The sequence below is a fragment of the Oreochromis aureus genome, linkage group 3, assembly GCF_013358895.1.
Source record: "Oreochromis aureus strain Israel breed Guangdong linkage group 3, ZZ_aureus, whole genome shotgun sequence".
Classification (NCBI taxonomy): Eukaryota; Metazoa; Chordata; class Actinopteri; order Cichliformes; family Cichlidae; genus Oreochromis; species Oreochromis aureus.
Genome location: NC_052944.1, coordinates 130,693,744 through 130,717,948, shown reverse-complemented (window position 1 = coordinate 130,717,948; position 24,205 = coordinate 130,693,744). Strand labels below are relative to the sequence as shown.

The following is a 24,205-nucleotide window of genomic DNA, read 5'->3' as shown; positions in this document are numbered from 1 at the left end:
TCCACATGAAAAAGGCTGTCCTCAGCCGTACCCAGGTGACCCTCCTCCCGCTACCCCCTTTCACTATACATAGTTACTTTAGGTAGTAAGCAGGCTGTGGAGGAATTATTATACACCCTTACAGCATTGGTACAGTCAATAAACAAAATTAGGTTTCGAAGCAAACAATATAGAACATGCAGTGTTACTGGCTAGTCATCTTCTGGAGATGGTTCTAGACAAGGGAAACAGTCAAAACAGTCAAAAATACAACACATCCTGTCGCTTGAATCAGTACGATAGAAAATCAAACCAAAAGCCTCTCATGGGCCGCGGTGACGAGGGTTCAGTGGAACAGAACAAGTAATCATCCCTTATGAACAGAGTAATTACATTACATACATCTTGCATGAAACCAACCCTCATTCAACCTCAAGTTTGTCCGTATGATAACGGTTAATCCACCTGGTACCCGTCCAACCAGCGGTCATTACGGGGCACCGGCGGGGTTTGTTGGGGAGATGGCCGCTCTCCCGGCTCTCCCATAGCTCCATGATCCAAACATTTCAGCAGGCTCTTTCGTAGCTCCAGCGAAGCCTGTAAGCAAACTCGTGGCTTCTCGACCTCTCCTTCCAAGTTTTCCACTTCAAGGTTGAGGTCAAGAGGTGTAAAGTGAGGGATGATGTACTTTGTCAGGCCTGGCGAGAAGGGTCTGGCTGCAGCCACTGTGGAGCTCCACAGTAACCGGATACACGTGACCTCCACAGTAACCGGATACACGTGACCTCCACAGTAGCCGGAAGCACGTGACCTCCACAGTAGCCATAAACACGCATGGATACCGTGGAAGTCTTGCAAGTTGATCGCAAAGGTTGGGACAGAGTCTTTCTTAAATAAATTTGCCGTTAGTGATTTCATAATTCTAGGAATCGTCTAGTTTTCTTACAATGATCATGTTGCCACTTTTTTTATGTTACAACAACATTCCTTCTTATTTTAATTTTTTTTTTTCATCGTGCTCCATGGCAGAGAAACACACAAATATGCTTTTTCCTGGGCCTGGTTTAAGTAGTAAGAGAGCTGGATTAACGGCTTCTGTGGGCGAGAAGAAGAAAAAAACACATTTTGCATTAGAGTATGATTTATTGTTGGCGTCAGAGATGCAAAATAACGAATACTTCAATACTGTACTTAAGTAGAATTTTCTGGTATCTTTACTGCTGTACTTTTTGTGCCTACTGTATACTTCTTTATACTTCTACTTCTCACATTTTAGCACAGCGTATCTGTACTTTGTAATCCGTACATTTGTAAATCAGCCACCCATGCGCGTGCTTTGGGACGCAAGATTACTTCAAAATTTTGTACATAAATTATATTTTAGACCCTGTACTTCTTACTTCCACTTGACTAAAAAGTCGAGTCAATGCTTCTACTTTTATTTGATCATTTTTAAACAGAGGTATCTAAACTGTAGTAAGGAACGTGTGTACTTGTGACACCTTTGGTTAGCATCAACACCGTAAATTACGTCACAAACAGATTTATATATTTCTCAATACTTCTATTCGTTATTCTATTCTGTACAGCTTTTTTTTATTGCCCAGATTTTAGTTAGCCCCTGTTCAATTGACTGTTATATGTCAATAGAAACATATCTCACAAAATTAAAGTGTCTTGTAAAATATTTGGGGGTTTTTTCAAGAATTTTCTTCCCAAATCTATTACATGCCAACGGTAAATTGTTATTTCTGCTAAAACCTGAACTTAAATGTGTATATGGTGTTAATCTGTTTTTCTCTCTGTTTTAGATGCACATATCAATCTGGAATTCGGGCTTAAAGCCAGAATTGCAGGAATGCAACACGTGTTGCAGAGGACTCTTTCACTGCCCTCTGTGCCCCACTTTCAGCCCCACCGTCAGGGCAAAGATTGAGGAGCATCTAAGTGTGCATATAAAAATGCTTTGCATTTCAACGGTATCTTTGTATTAAATATACTTTATAGTTATAAATATGCACTTTTTAAGGACTTCTGCAGTATCTTTGTTGGCTTAAAAGTTGCTGTTGACATTGTACAGTTCAGTGCATTCATCTGCAACAAAAATAGTGTTTTTATAAAATATAATAATATATATATATATATATATATATATATATATATATATATATATATATATATATATATATATTATATTATAAAATATATTTTATTTACTTTTCACCACTTTTCTTGACATAACTTTTGTGATCCATACCATTTTGCTTTCATTATTGAGCATGGCTTGGATGTTTTTGTCAACATGTACAATCTGATTGTTAGATAAATTGATTGCATTCTATACAACTACATTTAAATTACGTCTGTTTGTTTGTTTGTTTTTTTTCTCTTACAGATAAAATGATATGCCGGTGCAGGCTGCCTTGTAGGACAACAGGACACTTTCACTGCCCTGTCTGTAAGATTACAATCATACGGCGTGGGGATATGGCAAGGCATTTATTGTCTTGTCAGCATTCTTCAATGCCAAGTCAGCCACCATTATCAGGACTGCTCCCGCTGAACTCTCCGAGGAGACCCCTATTCTTCCGGCAGTACTCTTCGAGGAGCCCCATCTCCCCCAGGGTTTTGTCTTCGGTATCTGAACCATTTTCTGAATCTTTGTTAGAACATTCATATGCTCTACCCTCTGTGTTCAATAAAACTGCGGCTGATGGAAAGTCCATGAAAATGACATGCCCTCACTGTGGCCTTACTCTTCGTACCAAAAACTACAAGGCTCACATGATGAGGAAGCACTCCAACCGATCAATCGATGTTTCCCTGGCCAGTCATCTGCAGTGTGTTTGTGTAGATGAAACTACAGGGTTATTTGCTGTGCAGAGAACTGGCCATGGGTTTTCTGTGCCAGTTCACGTTCAGAGGAAAACATGGGGGATGTCTCACAATATCAGATGTGAGCTGGAGGAATGTCAGCAATACCAGTTGCTGGCCCAGCGGAGCGGACTTGGCTTCAGTTTATGTGAGCACCTTCGCTCACTAGATTACTGCCGAGAAACTGTAAAGGAGGTTTTTCTTCAAGAGCACATCGTGATGGAAATGGTGGACCTTAAATTTTTGGAGAGGCCAAAGCTGCTACATGCATAAAGAGACAGAAAGCTGCCCAGATGGCACATGCTCCACTTTGTGTAAGGGTGGATTTTGGTGGATCCTCAACACAGATCTGTTTGTCTGTATTTGAGCCGGAAATACACAGTTTCTGCCGTCTTGGCAGAATATTTGTGACTTACAATGCTCAGAGGAACACCTGGCATTGTGCTTGTGCAAAGCCACGAATATCATGTCCTCATAAAAACATAGCTAAATGGCATCTCTTCCAGACACAGAGAGACATCTTCAAATCAACTGTACCACTATCATCAAGCACCCCATCACAGATGACTCAGGAGAGTTCTTCCTTTGAGGACAATGCTGCTATCGAAAGGAGTATCCGCTATATGTTTAAAGAGAAAAAAATTCCTGGATCTCTTTCAGAAAATGTCATCTCACAGAAAATGGATCATCAGAAACAGCTCTTTCCATGTGAAACGTTGTGCCAGGTGTGCCCAGAGCACCCTAAACTTGATGAGGCTGTTCTAGTTACCAATAAAGCGAGGATTGTCAGCATGATGGGAGTGATTGAGAGTAAGTTTTAATTTTTTCTTATTCAAATAAATTTTGAATAAGATTAAACATCAGTGTGAAATAATTAGTTATAATTGTTCCTATACTGATGTTTTGACATTAATGTGATTTGTCTTTAACAGATGTTTCAACACACCATAGATCGTGTCCTCAGTGCCACATGGTCTACAGATACCAGGAGTGGACAGATGGGCTTCACAACTTTGACAACCACGTTGTGTTGTCTCTTGAACTCTGCCTTTTTTTGAGAGAAAATCTGCAGGTGAGGATCACAAAAATAAAATATACTCATCTGAAGATTGCTTTAAAAATGTGTTTGTGTCATTATGATATGTTGGTGCCCAAATTTAAATAACTGTGTAATCATAGTCTTCTTCACCCTATTGTCATATTACAGAACCATGTATCGGCTTCAAGGGTCATTGACTCATTGGAGGGCTTAAGAAGAGTGAAGTTTCCTTCTAGGGATACCATTTTTCATGCTTATTGCCATTTTGAGGCTTTGACTGACACAGACTACATGTACTCCTGCATAAACTGTGGGTTTCACCCCCCTGTGGTAGTTATGGACTTACACAGAAAAGGGGTGTTCAAGTTAGCAGGTAAGTTTAATGTACATTTGTGTTTATAGTTCATTGTGTACATTATGTGCATGTTCTTATGAGTCAATTTATTATAGTGAGTGACCTCAAAGCCCCGGAAGACTTCAATGGTGAACATGACATTGAAGGTTTTTGGAACTCTATTCACCTGGAAATGATAAGCCGTGGGTTTTTTCCAAGTGAGTGATGGCAAAAACTTATTGAAAGTCATTCAGTGTTTTACAGTAATTTAGATTGTAATTAAAAACATGCCATTTTCTGTAGGCGGCGTGAAGAATCGATTTTCAGTTCCACCAAGTTACACGCACTGGGCACCATGGATCGGGAGTGAAACTCGAACAAGTGACATTGTGCTTAACACAGAGTTTCAAAAAGTAGGAACAAGCTCTTCACATGAAGCAAAGCTTAGCAGTGTCACAGAAGACCGTCTGTTGGATGAACTCACCAAACAAAAGGTAACAGTGCTTTTAAGTTTTCAGAATATGTGACATAAAGTTCTGGGGTTGTTCCATTTACATTTTTCCCTAATTACTGTCAGGTTGGAGTGGTGAGAAAATTGTGTAAAGCCTGCAGCATCGACTCCAAAGGCTCCCGCTTTGATCTCATCACCAGACTGAAGGAGAAGATGAAGAGCAGGCAGACATATGATAAGGTCTTTCAAAGCATATGGGGGGCCTCTGGTAAGCATCACTTAGCGATTATTAGAAGTAGCATTAAAATATGTAATTACAATCACAAACAACTTTTTAAATCTTTGCTTGCAGGAGGATGGTCTGTAATACTATGTCCACATGGCATTGTATACAGTGTTAAATTTAATCTTCGTGCTGAAAGTCCCCGGGATTTTGCTGACCTTCTCCTGTCCTGGAAGCACATGCCAAACGTCTGTGTTCACGATTTTGCAAGGGGTTTGGTGGCACACACCAATTTGCGGGTTCCTGATAAACTGCCATTTCATCCACATGAAGGTCGACTGGCTGAGCCCACTGAGGAAAATGTCAAGGCTGCACAGGATGGAAGCCTGAAAGTGAATCTTCCATGGCTACATGAAAGGATGGATAGTGTAAATGAAAATCCTCATCCTGTCACTGGATCATCTGACCATTATGTCCTGTATGACAGATTTCATGAGGGAAATACAAAAGATCCCAAGGACATATTACGCAGAATTCAACTTGTCCCAGAGCTGAAAGGCTGGCTGAACAGTCAAGTTGTTGAACAGTTCTTTGCAAACATGAGGAAAAGCAATTACTTTTTAAGTAATATGAGTCCATCCACACATGTGTTTCTGATGAGAAATATAACTCATCATTATAACACTGTCACCAACAAGAAACTTGTGGAGAGGCAGCTCAGACATGGTCGACTTGGAAAGATCAATATCTCATTGTCGGCACTGGGTCAAGCTGTCGTAGGTAAGTACATGCATTGTCTCATGACCAGAAGGCTACCATTGTTCACATGTTAGATTTGTTCCTATCTGTGTGTGTATATTCTTTTCTTTGTGTACCTAGCCCCACAGGTGTGCAATAAACCCAGAGAAACCACAGAAACGGTGTTGAACCCAGCACCTTCAATGTCTGGTGACACTGGTAAAATTTCTTATTTTGAATAGTGATTGTCATATATAGGTGAAATAATAATCTTGCATTCATTATCTTGTTGTAGTTGAGGGCTCATAAACGAATTTGTTACATGCTGTTTCAAATGAATTTCCTTCTATAAATAGTGCTTATTTTTCTTGCATTTGTATGCATTTAATATGCATTCTATGTAGTGTTCTGTCTGAAACCTGTTAAAATCCCTATAGAACCTCAGGTAAGAGTTGACAACAAGAAAGCCAATAGAAGGTCAACAGATGCAACTTTTCCTGACCTGTGTGGACCACCGTGCGAAGCTCTGACAAAGCCTGAGAACATTTTGGCCAGCCGTTCATCATGGTGTTTTGTACCGCACCCGGGCCAACAACAGCTTGTATGTTAAAGTTTTCAGATGTCGCAAAGTGCAACTTTTAGTGCTTATCTGATTTTGTCATCCACAGTCTATGACACCTCTCTGTTTTTTAGCTCAACTATGTTCTGGACATCAGCAGACCCAAAGATGAGCTGATTGTTGAAACGTCTTCTGGATGCATCACGCAGGCAGATTTTTGGACACTGGGTTTAAACAAACAAATGGAATCAACTGTAAGTATTTTGTTTCTATGAATATGAAATAATAAAGTGTACATTCATTTTTTTGATGATTTTTTCTGTTTCAGATTGGAAATGGCTGTTTTGAGCTTATCACTAAAATTGTTCAGTCAAAGGTACTGTATGTTGTATACGAGGATCGTCAAGCTTTAATTTAAAGAGTTGTTGTTTTAAATGTGCTGTTTTTACATTCTAGGGATAAGCATTTACATAGAAAATCTGTATGTCACCCGGACTTGGCTTGCACCCTATGGCTGTGATCCATTGCAGTCCTTTCCTGTAAGTGTACCGCCCTTTAAAGAAACAAGCAAGTAATCAAAATGATTTTTTTTTATAACTTTGGTGAGAGTTCATATACCGAATACTTAAAAATAAAATTGTGTTTCAGACTGATGCTCAGAAGATGGACATCATAGTTCTCCTCTCTGGACACCTGGTCATTTCCAGTTGTGTGTAAGTCTTGTTTTTGACACATACAAACTGTTAGAATTTTGCTATGTGTCTGAGATGTATTCAAGCTTTTATGACACAGTTTCAAAAGTCTTTGATTGTGATCGCTTGCAATGACATTGTTTTCAGGTTTGAAGTCATGGCTAACTGTCTTTTAGGTACTGAAGCCACCTAAAAGAGAAATCCTCTTTCTTGACCCATTATACACAAAGGCAGGATTTGGTGGCCAACAATATGTTTCACTTTTGAGGTCACATTTTTATAAGCATTTTTGGTTTGTTCCAGAATTTTCAGGAACCTGTTCAGTGTTCCAGGTTAAGTGCATCCCCAGATCATGTTCTGCTGATCTTGAGTGTTCACACATACAGTACACTCACATGCTTTTTTTTTATAAACTATATCAGCATGATGCTTCAACATTTTATTCTATTTCTCATCTTCACATTCTGATCAAGTCAGTGATGCTGTCTTTAGATGAGTTTCTGACATAAATAGGGTCTTCAAATGTTCTAGTTTAACATAAAACACCATTAAATATTAGTTTATAAAATATGCCAACCTGAAATTAAAGCTGAAAATGCTTAATTTTGACCAACTGTGAGCATGTGACTGTACTTTTTCATTTTGTTATGCTGTTTTGTTGAGGTCGTGTTCCTAAGGCCTGTAGTTACAGTTGGTGCTATTAGCAATAAACATTTCACACCCATCATGATGATGTCTGTTAACTTGTGAATGTAACTGTCTTGAAAAAAAGGAATCTTGCAGTGAAGCTCATTCCCGGGCAGTGGTCAGAAAAAAAGAGCTTTGACTTGAAGGTATGTGCTAGTTTAAGTGTATGGTGAATAATATGAATTACACTAGTCTTCTTTTAAGGGATTTTATTAACAAGCCTTTATTTTCAATGTAATACAGGGTTTTCCAAGCCAAGACTATGGAGTTGACTGTGGGGTCTTCATGCTGATGGTAATTTTTCTCTTCTCTTCTTGAGATTCATACAGAAGCTAATTTAAGCTTCTAAAAAAATGACATTTTTATTTTTTCTTCCAAATAGTCTGCTCTGTACGTGGCACTGGATGCACCATTTGACAATACTATAGTAAGCATCCTATTTACTTTCACAGCAATGGAGTCTTGAATCTTTTGAAAGTTGTTAAATATGTTTCATATTAATATTTTACAGTCAGACATGCCCTACTTGCGTAAATGGTGGTCCTTGCTGTTGATGGAGAACTTTGATCTCAGAAGGTATTTATATTTTGACTTCTGTTCGATGTTGTGTCAAAGTTTACACACCTTAACAATATCAAAATTTTCTGTTAAGCTCTGGCAAGCTATTTGCACACTGGAGAGAGGAAGCCAAAGCTGTGCTTGAAGGACAACACGTGCCCATTTTCAGACTGAAAAAGCGCAAGTTCCAGGAAGTCAGTCAGGTCAGTATTCACTTTAAACAGTAGTGTAATTACATGGTTAGTGACATTTGAATAACTGTTAAAAACTGTTCTGCAACAGAGAAATAGCTATGTTTTTATCCCCATTTGCCCGACACAGGAGCCAGCAGTTGTTGAAGATCTGCGTCCTGCTGTGCAGTGGGTTGTCCAAAATAAGGCACTTTTCCGTGGACACGTAACAATGCCAAAATATCTGTCCTTAAATCAAGGGGACCAGCAGAGGGTCTTAAGAGACATGTCAGAGGAAGAAGACACTGGAGCAAGGGACTTGTTCCTCTTTGTTTTTCAGTTTGCAGAGGACATGGAGCTCTTTTTGAAAGCATGTGCTGATGAGCAGGGACTAAGGGTCAGTGCTATGTTTGACATGTAATGGACAAATAAAGGCACTGGCTGTTTGTTATATTTGTTTCTTTGTTTAATATGTCGTTGTTGTTGTTTTTTTTTGTTTTTGCATAGTACAAAATTCCAAATAAACTTATTTCAAAATGTTGTTCACTTGATTCTATGTCCATACTTTTAATAAAGGATTACAGTGTAACAGCATTAAATGTAAATGTAACAGCATAAGCACTCTGGGCTCTATCCTGGCCATTTGTGGCCACTTCACTTATTCTTTTTTTTGACTGCTGCACTGCAGTGGACCAAAAGAATGACACGGGTTTGATCTTAAGGATCTAATAGTTGTGTGTGTTTGTGCATGACATTGCAACGCAAATATGTATTTGCAAGATAGACTGGGAATAATATGACGCATCAAATATTACATAGGCTGCAGTGAATTTCTGTTGATACAGACTATTGAGCTTTGAGTTTCCCAGTCAAACTTAGCTTTGAAGCACATGCTAGAAACACTTTTACTCTTGTACATTTCATAACAAGACACCATAGCCAAAATATTAACAAAATATATATTATTAAAAAATTCAAAGCTGCAGCACATACAGCAACAAACACTGTTAGTAAATGTGTCCTGGAGTTTATGCAGGTGCAGAAAGTGCTGCTGCTGTAAGTAAGCCTAACAGCTTCCAGATCACTTATCTTTCTGGAAAGATGGTAAGAAAGGCATCACTGCTCATTTCTACAGTCTCCCAGATCTTGGAATACAATGCCTTTGTCCCATGAAACCACTTCACAGTACTAGGAGTCCACTAAAACCTATAAAGAGAGTGATCCTGGAAGAAATGGGGCACACACTAGTGACCTCAACAATTGCAAGACAGCCTTTTCCCGATGCTCAGATGGGGGAGGAAGTTTCATGAAAACGTTAGGACTTTATCACCGTTTTATCTGAAAAGTTAATGGTAATATATAACCTAACTGGCTATAAAGAGTAAAAAATTTAAATACAATTTTGATTTTGATGAAAAGGATTTTTAAAGAGTCACGTCGGTAAAAGTAGATAAATGTTTTAAGAAATATACATTTTATAGCATTTTGTGAACATACACAAAAAGTGGCCATTTTTGGCAACGAACAAACTGAGAGAAAGTTTTATATTTTTTGCTCTCCTTGAACAAAAATAACAGTGCATAATAATCAGTGTTGATGTTAATCAATTAAATGTCCCAGACTCTACTATTAATAATACAGCAGTCCCTCGTTTATCGCTGGTGTTACGTTCTAAAAATAACCCGCGGTAGGTGAAATCCCTGAAGTAGCCAACTTTATTTTTTACAATTATAGATGTTAAGACTGTAAAACCCCTCACCACATGCTTTATACACTTTTCTCAGACAAGCATGAACATTTTCACAATGTTCTCTTTTGTTTAAACACTCTTAGAGTTCAAACCTTCGTAGAAACATAAGTCCAGTATTATGGAATGAAACCAAAAGGTGCATTTGAGGGTGCAAAACGTATCGTCGGCATTGTTGTGTTTGTTTGGGAGAAAACCTACAAACATACAGTACAGCACTTCAGAGTTACACTGCTAGAAGATTTATGTAAATTCGACAAGCTAAACGCATTCTGTACTGTACAGCAGCAGTCCCCAAACTTTTTTGCACCACGGACCACTTTAATGTCAGACAATATTTTCAGGAACGACCTTTAAGGTGTCGCGGATAAATACAACAAAAAAATAAAAAAAGAAACTGTGGTATTTTGTAAATATAATAATAAACGTGACTTGAGCTGTGCGCCAACAACAATGACAGTGACATCCTCCTCTCTGCTTCTTAATGCTCTCTGGTCGCTATGGTAACGCGTAAATAGTTCTTTCAAAATAAGACACACAACTACAACCATACATTTCACACCGGAGCCTCTACTCTCGCGGAACGGTACCGGTCCGTGGGCCTATTAGGGGCCGCTACTGTACAGGAGACACTGGACTAGATTGATTGACAATGGTATCAGAACGCACAACACGATGTACTGTAAAAAAAAAAAAATCAGTGAAACAGCGAGTGTCGCGGAAGGTGCGCCGCGTTATAGCACTTTTGGCCACGAACAATTTAGGGGATGGTGAATTTTTTTTGAACAAACCCAGAGTGTTAAAAACCCCCCACTTGAAACCATTTTTATTTCTCAGCAGCATCAATAGTAACAAAAACACAATTTAGTTTTCGCTGTCAAAGTCGATTTAACTGAAGTTACGTGTTTCCGGTTACTGTGGAGGTCACGTGTTTCCGGCTACTGTGGAGGTCACGTGTTTCCGGTTAGTGTGGAGGTCACGTGTATCCGGTTACTGTGGAGCTCCACAGTGGCTGCAGCCAGATGCTCTTGGGCCTGGCGCTTCAGCATTCGGGTCGCAGCCATCTTCCTCACTCCCCGTGTCTGCGTGGGACGCCATTTTAAAAGTTTGGAAACAACTCGCTCCCACAAAAGTTATGGCGAAGTGAAAAGAGCGTTCACACACATTACCTAAGTGTTAATATCAGCCAGACAGAGTGTCCATGTACACCCTAATGCTTCAATGTTTCATACAAAACATCACGTCCCTCTGAATGAACACTGAGTCAAAGTCACTGCAGCTTTAGCCTTAGCTTTAGCGCCGCCGACGTCCTAACGGTCCAACAGCACGTCCAAATAACAGATCCACAGAGTCCATTCGCGACGCGGAGTCAGCTTCTCTCTTTTTCTTTTTTCCAAGCGGAGCAGCGGCACACCGCGGAATCCAGAAATTAGTCGGGTCCCACCTGAGCTGAGGCTGGGGAAAACGTCCGAGCGTCCGCAAAAGTGAGAAGATTTCCGAGACAGCTCACGTGCTAGAAGAGAAGAATCCCCGGCGGGATACAAAAATCGTCTGAAGTCCAAGGGAAAAAAGTTCGGGCGCCAGTTGTAACGTGCGGTGGAGATGAAGCCAGCCGCGGAGGTGTGCAAGTGGATAGCGAATGAGCAACAGCTTCTGATTTTCCAAAAGTACTCATTTATTTACAATATCAAAAATAAAAGTGTTACCTCTACCACACATTACACGAGAGCACACTAGTCCGCGTACACACGGGAGCATCCATTACAGGGAGAGTACGAAGAAGAACAAAAAGGGGGTGACACACCAGTCATGAGACAGAAGGCGCCGCCATGTGGTGATACACTGCATTACAACAGCAACTGTTACAGTGTGTAGTGGTGTGTGCAGAGTGTCAGCAGGTCAAAAGCCTGATGCCTTGTGGGTAAAAACTGTCCCTGTGTCTGGTAGTGCGGGTCTGGATGCTCCTGAAGCGCCTGCTGGACGACAGGAGTGTGAAAAGTCTGTGTCTGGGATCAGAGAGGATCCGCTGTGTCCTCCTCATGCAGCGTGTCTGTAGATCCTGCATGGCTGCCAGTTCAGTCCTGGTGACGCTGTGCTGATCTCACCACCCTCTGCAGAGCTTTGCAGTCCAGAGCATTACAGCTACCAGGTGGTGATGCAGCAGTCAGAATACTCTCAATGGTGCAGTATTTGTTAGTATTCTGGGTTCATGCTGAATCTTCTCAGGCGCTGCAGGAAGAGCTGCTGTCTTGCTGCTTTTCACACCAACATGATGAGCAGCTCAGATCCTGCTGATGTTGATGCCCAGGAATCTGAAGCATTGTTTTAAGAGCCAATGAACGCCTGTTTTTTCCAGATGAACTGGTCCTGCTGCTTCAGCACTAAAGCTAAATGCTACTAACTGCACATAATGTCCTCCTGTATATGTTCACTTCATGTATCTAATGTTCTGTCTCTTTGTGCACAGTCGAGGAGCGCGTCAGGATACATTTCACTGCGTGTTGTACTTGTATAACTGTGCACGTGACAAGTAAAGACTCTTGAAAGGACAGTATAGGTGACCGCACTGATGCCTGTTCATAATTTCACCACTGTCTTGCTGCTTTTGTGCTCACACCATCAGATCCTCGCTGATGTTGATGCCCAGGAATCTGAAGCATTGTTTTAAGAGCCAATGAACGTCTGTTTGTTCCAGATGAACTGGTCCTGCAGTTAGAGTATGAACTCTCTGTAAAGCTGAGCACAGGCTGTGGGAATTTTTCAGCTCGTGCTCAAACAACCGAATCTCACGGGTTAGAAGTTCATAGGTCACGATGCAGGTCTCACACTATACGGCCCGATGCTCTGCTGCGACCTGAGTGCTCACACTGTGCATCCATAACATGAAGCTTATAACACAAAATCTGTCTCTCTCTCTTTCACTCACACACAACCACCATCAACTTTGTTAAACTGCTAATGAGGAACATGGACTTACCAGGCAGCTGCAGCTGAGCAGCGATGTCCATCCAGCTCTTTTCACGGATGCTGCGTTCCTGATAATTTGTGAGGTCACACAAAAGACTCAATGAGCCAAAGTTCTACATGTGGTGCCTCCATCACTTGTGATGCTACTCCGTCTGTTTCACGTCCATTTCTGTGTTTACTTGTGTGCAGTGTGAGAGGTCGCGTTAAATCGTCTCTTGGCACTGCTTCAACAGTGCGATACCTTCACGAGGGGCGACCAGGATTTCAAACAGATTTGATTTTCTTGTGATTGCTGATCACGAGCTGGTCGTGAGGTGTTAATCGCTTCTCGTTACCCCCTGTGTACTACACGATGCACGACACATGATTACGGTGAAACTCGGGCCGATCCCCAAAACAGTCACACGAGTGAAAAATGGTCTCAAAATGGTCCAAAATCACATAGTGTGCCCAAATTAAGCAGTCAGCTTGGTCCTGGACATTGTTACTGACATAAAGCTGCTCTCTGCAGCCATGTTTGACCTGCTGCTTTGTAGTGTTAAATATTCCAATTCCTTGATCTTTGGGCTGAAGGAAGGACAATACTCAGTGTATAAATACTCAATCAACAATCTCTTTATTCCATACAACACTTTGAGCATGAACCATCCGGATGGGGAGATGAGCGCAGGAGGGTGTCCGCCTGATCTCAAAGTCTCTGACCGTTTCTCACATTCTTATAGCTTCAACCCCCCTCCAAACTAAGCATTCACATTCTTTTTCTCTTACGGCACCTAAGTGACGGCCTTGGCTTCCTGTTTTATCTCCTCCAGATGAGATGGGGCAGAAAACCTCTACAGTAAATAAATCAATAAATCAATCAATAATACGAATCAGTATAATAAATCTAATAGTTATCACCTCTTCAGGGAAACTAAAACTACAAAATAATTTCACAATCTTTAATTAGGGGTATAACGTGGCATAAGATAATATAATAATCTCACAATTTCCCCTTTGATCTCTTTTTAAAGAGATCACTTACATCTTACAATTCAGTGTTGCGAGGTCCATTTCTTCTTGCCCCTGAGGCCCTCTGTCCACCTTTAACGGGTGGACAATATGTGGGATGACCTCTGTGTTTAGGCAATACAGATGCAAGAAAAACTATATTTACAACATCTCCAAAAGTTGAATCTTTTCATCTGGACGTAGCGTTTTGTGGGAGAAACGTTTCGTCACTCATCCAAGTGACTTCTTCAGTCGTAGCTGACTGCAGGTTTCCCCAACCTTATAAACAGCACATTTGCATAATGACTGAAACCAGCCCACTGAAGGAACAATGGGCTGTGAGGTCAGTTCCTTAATCATAATTATGCAAGAATTATGCATAATTATGCATTTACTTTCCTGGATGATTGAGAATGCATCAAGATATATTTACAACAACAACAGTAGTTACAGATGACACTCCCATCACTCTCCAGTTCTCCCACAGCTTTATTTTGGTGCTCCCGTTTTCCCCAAACTCATCTTGTACCTTATACCCTTCAAACGTACTCAGACTAGAACCTCTGTCCGAGGAGCTTCTAACCTTTATTTTATTTCTGCAGCTACCAGTGTCTTCCAGTCGGGTGATTCTCTGCTCCTCTTCTTTCTTCGACCTCAGGGGTTAGACCACCCTTCAGCCGGTGCACAGATCAGGGGATTATTCTGCCCCGATTTCAAACAAAGTTCTGTGTGTTCTGGGGTCACAGCCGTGTCCCCCTTTTTACCTGTGCTTATGGGATCCATCCTCTCGAGGTGACTAGCCAGGAGCAACCATTTTTAAAAAGGTCCTTCAAATGGTTCTTTAAAAAAACATTATAAAGAACCTTTTTTGAAATGGTTCTTTAAAGAACCATTTTAAATCTTTCAAAATAAAATGTAACATAAATTGAATTTGAGTAGGGTAAAAAAAATACGAGCACAGCATAGACATATATTAATGGTTTATTGCCATTTCGTAGTATACCAAAAGACAAAAAGGCATTTTTGGTAAAAAGACAAAATGACGACAAAATGAAAAATGTTGTCTATATTTTATTCTATTTTATTCTACTGTATATAGTATTTTATTTTATTCTATTCTGTACAGTTGTGTACTGTATTTATTCTTATTTTATTTTTATTCTAATTTTTCCTTCATAACCTTTGCACTGTCCACTTCCTGCTGTGACAAAACAAATTTCCCACGTGTGGGACTAATAAAGGTTATCTTATCTTATCTTAATAATCTCTGTCTCTCTTCCACAGCATGTCTTTATCCTGTCTTCCTTCTCTCACCCCAACTGGTCGCAGCAGATGGCCGCCCCTCCCTGAGCCTGGTTCTGCCGGAGGTGTCTTCCTGTTAAAAGGGAGTTTTTCCTTTGCCACAGGAGACCAAGCGAAGACTCTTGTGGTTCAGTCTTGTTAGTGGTCAGCCATAACTCACACTCAGTTGATTTGGCTTCTGTTGGTACCTACCAACAGAAGCCAAATGACCTCAGGTGCGTTGCTAGCCCACTGCCTTATCTCAAATCCTCCACTGGCAAGGAGGGCTCTCATCTTGTCTATCAGGTCCTTTGCCTGAGTCTGAGACTGTAGAGACTGTAAGCAGTTATCCACATAGAATGCATGGAGCACAGAGTACAGTACCTCTTCATTGTCTTCGCTGTGATCCTTTACATGGCGCTGCAGGGCATATGTAGCACAGCATGGGCTACATGTGGTCCCGAAAGGAAGGACACGCCACTCGTACACGTCTGGGCTGTGCTCCCTCTCCCCATCTCGCCATAAGTAAGCGTAGAAGTGGCTGGTCCTCAGGCAGAAGACGCACCTGATGGAACATGCCGTGAATATCTCCACTGATAGCGACAGCATACTCTCTAAATCTCAAAAGCACGCCAAGCAGTGTTGACCCAAGAACCGGGCCAGGAAGCAGGTTCTTGTTAAGAGAAGCTTGCCTGTAGTTAAAGGAGCAGTTGAAGACGATTCTGGGCTTGTTGTTGTGGTACACAATGTGGTGCGGGATAAACCATGATTCCACAGAGCTGCTCACCTCATTCATGCTGATCTTCACTACATAACCAGCTTTCTCCAACTTGTGAATTTCCTCATTGTAGACAGCAGCTTGATCTGGATTGTTACACAAACGTCGCTCTGTCGCTCTGAGGAGTGCCATCACTGCTGTGGGAGGTGCCCGAAGAACAGGTGCATTCTGTCTTCGCAACAGTGGAGTAGCATAGCGAGCCACTCCATCGACGGTGACCCGGACAGTCCCTTGCTCCAGTCGTTCTATGGCTGCTTTATCTTCGCCTGATCGTGTCACCTCCTTGTTGGTGTGGAAGGGTAGGGTGTCCAGCTGCCAGAGTCTCTGGACATGTTGATGCAGCTCATCTGAGGAGGAGAGAGTGGACAAATGCAGACAGCTTCTCTCATCTGTTGGTTGCTGCAAAAAGCTTGCTGGTCCCTGAATCGCCCACCCCAGCATTGTGCACACAGCCACTGGGCCACCAACTGGCCCAGTACGCACAGGCTTGGTAGGTATTATCAGGTGAGGGTTATCAGAACCAATAAGTAGCAGGGGCTGGACTTTGTCAAAGGACTGCAGGGATAAGCCTCTCAAGTGTTTGTATCGTTGTGTCAGGAGGTCAGCAGCACGAGATTGCTCTGCCAGAGTTACTTCGGCTGCTGTAAAAGCCTGGTGAATGTCATATTTCACTCTTCGGTTTGTCATACCTGACACCTGAAAGGATACAGTGGCTCCCATCAGCTGTACGATTTCTTGTCGAATTGTCCTGAGGGACAGAATCTCTTCTGTTCCCACAAGGCCAAGGTGATGGATGGCAGCAGGTAGTATGATTGTTCTTTCGGAGCCATCATCCAGGACAGCATATGTGTCCAGTGTTTTCTCCCCATTTTGCAACCGCACTGGGACAACCTTTAGCATTACTCGCCCTGAATGGCTGACTTGATCCAAGAAAACCATGTTGGAGGACGTATTTACCGTCAGGATGCTCTTTGCAGCAGCAACATCATGTAGTATGAGCAGATGTTGTTCTCCACATGTTGCACAGGGCTTCTTCAGAGTGCAGTTTTCTGGGGAATGTCCTCTCCCACATTTCCAACATCATTTTTTCTCTTTTATCCAGGTAGCTCTGGCAGTACAGGTGAGCGTGGCAAAGTCAGCACAGGCATTGAGGTAGTACTCCTGGTTATTACAATAAGGACAGAAGGGCTTGAAACGGTCTCTCTTCTTCAGGTGTGGTACAGTGGCAGGGCTCGGAGAAGGATTAGCGGGCTTCGATCCCTGATGACTCCCAAGCAGAATAGTAGCAGGTTTGACCCTCTGTTGTCTCACTGCTTTCCGGTCCTTGCACTCAGTATGTGCTGGTATAGCTGGGAAGGGGCTTGTGATTTGGCGAGACACTTGCAGCGTCTGGGCCTTCCTTTCCAGCCACTCAGCTAGATCAGGGAGAGTGTATGTACGATCACTGCCACTTTGGATAATTCCTCGGTTAAAGCAATGTTCACCAAATGCATCTCGATAGTTAGTGGGGAGTTTGGTGAGTAGAGTGTCCACATGAGACCCACACTTCAACTCTGACGATGAGGGGCCCTCCATTGTACTGAGCATCCCCAGTAGAGTTCCAACTGCTGTAGCAAAGTCCTCAAATGCTTGATAATCTCCGGCCCTGACTGGTGTGGCATTCAGAATGGCCTTCAGTTCCCCCTGCACTAGCTGCCTTGGCTGTCCGTACCTCTGTGTGAGCGCTTGCATGGCACTTGTGTATGGGGTCTGACTGTTGACATACCTCTTTGCCACTTGGAGTGCAGATGGGAATGTGAGATGGTCAAGCAGGATCTGATACTTATAGTCTTCACTTAAATGCTTGTGTGGACCAAGTAAGCTGTCCAGGCCCTTTTTGAACATAAGAAAATCACTCTCTTTCCCTGAGCTGAATACAGTCAGTTTGGGTTTAGGAATGCCAAATGATGAAGCAATCGCCATCTCCATCATACTTGGCTGATGTGAACTGTCTACTGGGTGAGGTGTTGGATAATAGTGCTGACCACGGGGTGGTCTAGGATAATGCACAGGTGGATATGGCAGTGAAACAGACTGCCAGGCCCTGGGAAGTGCATCATACTGCTGCTCTGGCAGGACATGCTCAGGCTGTAAAGGAGTGGTAGAGGGCACTGGCTGAGGCACATGTGGTTCTGGCTGCGGTGTGATAGGGGACACTGGCTGAGGCATCATTAGAGAAGCAGGAGGTGGTGCGAAGGGCAATGCAGGCTGTGTTAGAGCAGGGGGTACAGGCTGCATTGGCAACGGCGGCAAGCAGGCTGGAGGAGCCGTGGATGCGGGGGCTGGTACAGACATCGCTTCTGAAGCAGGCTGAGTGTTTGATGCAGCAGTGTCAACCTGCACTTGAGGAGCAGGGGCTTGTGTTGGAGCGTGCAGAACCTGGTGCTGAATGTTAGGTGCAGCTCTTGGACTGGGAGGCCGTACAGGGTAACCCAGTTCTAAATGGGGGAGGCTACTGTAATGTGGCTGAAATGCTGCATAGTGGTATGAAGGGTAAGGCAGATGTGCACTCTGTGGATACGAAAGCAATCTGACCCTGTCCATTTCCAATTCAAGTTCTTTCATCTGCTGGCTTATCATTTGCCAAAGTGATTCCAGCCGCTGCCATCTTTCCTCTGGACTTGCCGTACCATAATGACCAGCTGCAGGGTAGTTAGGGGAACTCCCAGGGCTGAGTGGTGCTGCGTAAGTTGATGTCAGTGGTGATGCTGGTCTTACTGTGGTACTATAAAGACGGTGAGCTGGGTAGGTGAGTTCGAAGTCCTCCAGATGTCCGGGAATGCGTCACACCCTGCTGGGACGGGGACTCAGTGCGGGCTGGTCGTCGTTGAAATCTCTGGGTGTAGCCATAGCGCAGCTTGTATACCATCCGGCTCGAAGGACCGCTTGTAGAATATATATATACTGGAGGTGCTGGGTATACAAGTCTGGCCTAAGTAGCAGATGCAGTATAGGTGACTATAAGCATGGTTGTCTGGAAACAGAAACAGGTAATACTATAATTAGCAGGGTCAAAAATAACTAAGCAGCAATCAGAACATATCATCTACTCAGATGCAGCAATATTTTACAATGTCCACAAGGGGTCACCGTAAGACCACAAGTTGGCTAAATAGCACCTATATTCCCAGTTGCTAGTACTAAAGCAAGAATGTGGCAAGCTAACAACAGCTAAACTAAGCAATAAACAACAGAAAAATCCTTTAACCGCGGGATGTAATCGTTGGAGGAGATTCTGGCCACTGGTATGAACTTAGTGCAAATTAAATAAATAATTAAATAAACCTACTAACGTGATATCAGTGTACCAAGGCATAACTTTAGCTTTAACATGCACAAACAACTATGACTATTATCATACCAGTTAACAAAGGTAAACTTACAGATTCATTAACGCACACGGAATCACACAAACTGCGTTACAACTGCCATGCTCTGTCGCTGCGCCTTTCGTCTCTCACTCCCACTCTCCCTCTGCGTGATGCGCACATGATCAATGATGAGCTCATTTGAGTGCGCTTGATTCTTGCCTCTAGCCATCCTGAGGCCGAGTCAGCAGGGAATTTGCACAATCGACCTCTGTTGGAGTAGCGTTCAGATAGCTGCTCTGCTCTATGTTGGAACAGGCCATTGAAGATGATAACAGTGGGTGGATTATATTCTTAAACTTAGTTACAGCGCTTTCAGAAAGACATCTACTTTGATAAAGTCTGCTCTCCACTGCTGTGTAATCAATTATTGTAAATGTAAATGTTATCAGGAAATGATCAGACAGCAGAGGGTTTTCAGGAAACACTGTTAAATGTTCAGTTTCTATGTTATATGTTAAAACAAGATCTAGAGTGTGATTAAAGTGGTGGGTGGGTTCTTTTACATTTTGAGAGAAGCCAATTGAGTCTAATAACAGATTAAATGCGATGTTGAGGCTGTCATTTTTAGCATCTACATGGATGTTAAAATCACCCACAATAATTATTTTATCTGAGCTGAGAACTAAATCAGATAAAAAGTCTGAGAAATCAGAGAGAAACTCTGTGTAAGGCCCAGGTGGACGATAGATGATAACAAGTAAGACTGGTTTCTGAGTTTTACAGCTGGGGTGGACGAGGCTAAGCATCAGGCTTTCAAATGAATTAAAAGTCTGTCTTGGTCTTTCGTTAATTAATAGGCTGGTGTGAAAAATTGCTGCCACACCGCCCCCTCAGCCTGTGCTTCGAGGTTTCTGGTAGTTAGAGTGACTCGGGGGTGTTGATTCATTTAAACTAACATACTCATCCTGCTGCAACCAGGTTTCTGTAAGGCAGAGTAAATCGATTTGTTGATCAATTATTAAGTCATGTACGAACAGAGACTTGGAGGAGAGAGACCTAATATTTAATAATCCACATTTCACTGTTTTACTCTTTGGTTCAGACACGTGGATACTGTATTGTTCTTTCTTTTTGATTTTTTTTGTTTAAATTGTTTATTGCTGGTTTTTAGTTTGTTTTTTGTCTGTTTGGGAGCTGACACAGTCTCAATGGAGATGGGTTTTTGGGGGGGTAGCAGGAGGAGAGAAGCTGCAGAGAGGCGTGTAAGACTGCAACTCTGCTTCCTGGTCCCAACTCTGGATAGTCATATTTTGGGGGGTTTAATAAAGTTGTCCATATTTCTAGAAATGAGATCTGCGCCATCCAAATGGGATGGATGCCGTCTCTCCTAACAGTAGAGGTGATGGAATAAGACCAGTCTGATGTGAGCCTGCTTCTCTGACAGTGCCTCACCTCTCTGTGCTGCCCCCTGCTGGCTCTTATCATTACTGACTGAGTCTTTGCTGCCACTATATTAGGTACAGCTTTTTAACACTGCCTTCAGAGCTGCCTTAAATCTTCATGGCTCAGATTCAGAGAGGTGCTGGAAACATCCCTCGGAGTCATGTGATCAGTGACGTCTGCTTCAGCACTGACAGATAGAAAAGTGCCTCCACATAAACAGGATATATAATAATAATGATCAAATAACGATTTTCAGCTTTTCAGCTTTAGGGTCAGGACTTCAAAGGTCAGAGCTCCTGTGGGTTTGAGGGCAGCCTCACGCTGGAGAAGGATGAAGAAGTCTGACCTAAGCCAGTGTTTGAAATGAACACATCAGCACTGCTATCAGTGAGCGTAACGACAGCCGTTAGCATCATTTCAGTGTTTCAGTCATTTAAAAACACTTCCTGTCACTGTGGTGGTTACAGTGACATCATGCAGTTTGTGTTTTGACCTCCAGAGCAGTTATCACTTAGAGCCATCTTAAGTCTGTTTTTTCTAACTTCTCACTCACTGAGATCTCATATGATTTCAGATCCCTCCTCATTCCCACCTGTCTTGTAGGTGGCCTCAGTGTGTTCCCACTGGAAGCTACAACAAGGTTTCATGTCTTCACACATCAGCATGTGAACTTTACTCTGACTTAGACACACTGTGAGCCGGTCTGAGCAGTCAGACGGCATATTTTTAAATCAGCTCATGAAGGTGTGGCCCTTTCACAGTCGTCATCTGTGTGTCCATGTTTGGTGTCCAGGTGTGGAGTGGAGCTTGTTGTTGGTGTGTGAAGAAACTGTAAGTTTGCTTTGTTTCCTCCTTTAACAGTTCTTCTTTAGGAACTTTACTGTTTGTTCAACTCATGTTTGATTTCTTCACACAACAAACTGTGTATGTTTGTATTTCCAGTCTCTCCATTAAAGTCAGTGTGTAATGTTTTCCTGGCTAACATCAGCTGTGTGCAGCTTAATTCCAGCACAAAAAGCACAAATCTGCCGCTCCATAGTTCATGGTAACGGACTCACAGCTGGACCAACAAGGTCGAGTGTGTCCGTAGATATTGATATAACTCATATTTTTACTACAGAAAAGTGTCATGGTTCTGGGTCCTTTTGACACAGCATTTTGTGTTTCTTGTGTTTTTATGACCTGTTGTATTATGGTTTATTATTCTTAGAATAACCTCAGGATTACCACTTTGTTAACCGTTGTATATTTAGGCTCCCCTCATGTCTTTGCCCCCTATCTGTGTTTGTGCTTATGTGTGTTGTCTTGTTTCCCCTCCTTGTGGTTTATCCATGTTTCCCCACCATGTGTCTCTCTCATCTGCCTCTTCTCCACTCCTGTGTCATATTCCCTATGTTCTATGTTTCACGTATCTGGTTTTGCTTCCCCGTTGCCTTGTCTAATTAGGTTTAGCTGTGTCCCCATCCCTCCCTCCCTTAGCTTGTATGAATACAGGGAGTGCAGAATTATTAGGCAAGTTGTATTTTTGAGGAATAATTTTATTATTGAACAACAACCATGTTCTCAATGAACCCAAAAAACACATTAATATCAAAGCTGAATGTTTTTGGAAGTAGTTATTAGTTTTAGCTATTTTAGGGGGATATCTGTGTGCAGGTGACTATTACTGTGCATAATTATTAGGCAACTTAACAAAAAACAAATATATACCCATTTCAATTATTTATTTTTACCAGTGAAACCAATATAACATCTCCACATTCACAAATATACATTTCTGACATTCAAAAACAAAACAAAAACAAATCAGCGACCAATATAGCCACCTTTCTTTGCAAGGACACTCAAAAGCCTGCCATCCATGGATTCTGTCAGTGTTTTGATCTGTTCACCATCAACATTGCGTGCAGCAGCAACCACAGCCTCCCAGACACTGTTCAGAGAGGTGTACTGTTTTCCCTCCTTGTAAATCTCACATTTGATGATGGACCACAGGTTCTCAATGGGGTTCAGATCAGGTGAACAAGGAGGCCATGTCATTAGTTTTTCTTCTTTTATACCCTTTCTTGCCAGCCACGCTGTGGAGTACTTGGACGCGCGTGTGATGGAGCATTGTCCTGCATGAAAATCATGTTTTTCTTGAAGGATGCAGACTTTTTCCTGTACCACTGCTTGAAGAAGGTGTCTTCCAGAAACTGGCAGTAGGACTGGGAGTTGAGCTTGACTCCATCCTCAACCCGAAAAGGCCCCACAAGCTCATCTTTGATGATACCAGCCCAAACCAGTACTCCACCTCCACCTTGCTGGCGTCTGAGTGGGACTGGAGCTCTCTGCCCTTTACCAATCCAGCCACGGGCCCATCCATCTGGCCCATCAAGACTCACTCTCATTTCATCAGTCCATAAAACCTTAGAAAAATCAGTCTTGAGATATTTCTTGGCCCAGTCTTGACGTTTCAGCTTGTGTGTCTTGTTCAGTGGTGGTCGTCTTTCAGCCTTTCTTACCTTGGCCATGTCTCTGAGTATTGCACACCTTGTGCTTTTGGGCACTCCAGTGATGTTGCAGCTCTGAAATATGGCCAAACTGGTGGCAAGTGGCATCTTGGCAGCTGCACGCTTGACTTTTCTCAGTTCATGGGCAGTTATTTTGCGCCTTGGTTTTTCCACACGCTTCTTGCGACCCTGTTGACTATTTTGAATGAAACGCTTGATTGTTCGATGATCACACTTCAGAAGTTTGCAATTTTAAGACTGCTGCATCCCTCTGCAAGATATCTCACTATTTTTGACTTTTCTGAGCCTGTCAAGTCCTTCTTTTGACCCATTTTGCCAAAGGAAAGGAAGTTGCCTAATGATTATGCACACCTGATATAGGGTGTTGATGTCATTAGACCACACCCCTTCTCATTACAGAGATGCACATCACCTAATATGCTTAATTGGTAGTAGGCTTTCGAGCCTATACAGCTTGGAGTAAGACAACATGCATGAAGAGGATGATGTGGACAAAATACTCATTTGCCTAATAATTCTGCACTCCCTGTATTTAGTGGTTCATTGTCTCTGTTCTTTGTCAAAGCATCTGTGTATCATGCCTATTTATCATTCCCATCATTCACCTGACAAGTTCCCGGTTTTCAGGTTTTATTTTATCTAGTTTCACCCAGTTTAGGTTTAGTTTGCTTCTCTTGGTTTCCCTGTGCTTTTGTTTCTATAGTGTTTCATCAGCCAAAATAAAGGCTCATTTTCTGTTTAATCATTCCCCTGCATCCGTGCCTGCATTTGGGTCAACCCCTTTATCTTCCACACGGTTTGCCTCGTAAACTGTGACAAAAAAGGATGGGAG

The 24,205-nt window shown here is 42.3% G+C and overlaps 2 protein-coding genes across 2 annotated transcripts; both read left to right on the top strand.

Annotated features, from left to right (window-relative positions):
- Positions 1-3,416: 3,416 nt before the first annotated feature.
- On the top strand, positions 3,417-5,290 carry LOC120435329. Its single transcript, XM_039604714.1, has 8 exons — positions 3,417-3,663; positions 3,786-3,925; positions 4,061-4,265; positions 4,343-4,444; positions 4,530-4,720; positions 4,804-4,945; positions 5,030-5,166; positions 5,234-5,290. The coding sequence occupies exons 1-8, from the start codon at positions 3,417-3,419 to the stop codon at positions 5,288-5,290; spliced, it is 1,221 nt and encodes a 406-aa protein (XP_039460648.1).
- LOC120438094 lies at positions 5,166-6,653 on the top strand. Its single transcript, XM_039608536.1, has 5 exons — positions 5,166-5,680; positions 5,780-5,857; positions 6,076-6,239; positions 6,332-6,451; positions 6,526-6,653. Exons 1-5 carry the CDS (start codon positions 5,320-5,322, stop codon positions 6,613-6,615), a joined length of 813 nt encoding a protein of 270 aa, XP_039464470.1. The 5' UTR covers positions 5,166-5,319; the 3' UTR covers positions 6,616-6,653.
- Positions 6,654-24,205: the final 17,552 nt, after the last annotated feature.

Excerpts from the sequence above, each read along its gene's own strand:
- LOC120435329 (XM_039604714.1), top strand. The coding sequence starts at position 3,417 with ATGACTCAGGAGAGTTCTTCCTTTGAGGACAATGCTGCTATCGAAAGG. Across the intron at positions 4,266-4,342 it reads AGGGGTGTTCAAGTTAGCAG|TGAGTGACCTCAAAGCCCCG; the intron begins GTAAGTTTAATG and ends AATTTATTATAG. Across the intron at positions 4,946-5,029 it reads AAGCATATGGGGGGCCTCTG|GAGGATGGTCTGTAATACTA; the intron begins GTAAGCATCACT and ends CTTTGCTTGCAG.
- LOC120438094 (XM_039608536.1), top strand. The coding sequence starts at position 5,320 with ATGGATAGTGTAAATGAAAATCCTCATCCTGTCACTGGATCATCTGAC. Across the intron at positions 5,858-6,075 it reads TTCAATGTCTGGTGACACTG|AACCTCAGGTAAGAGTTGAC; the intron begins GTAAAATTTCTT and ends AAATCCCTATAG. Across the intron at positions 6,452-6,525 it reads ACAAACAAATGGAATCAACT|ATTGGAAATGGCTGTTTTGA; the intron begins GTAAGTATTTTG and ends TTTCTGTTTCAG.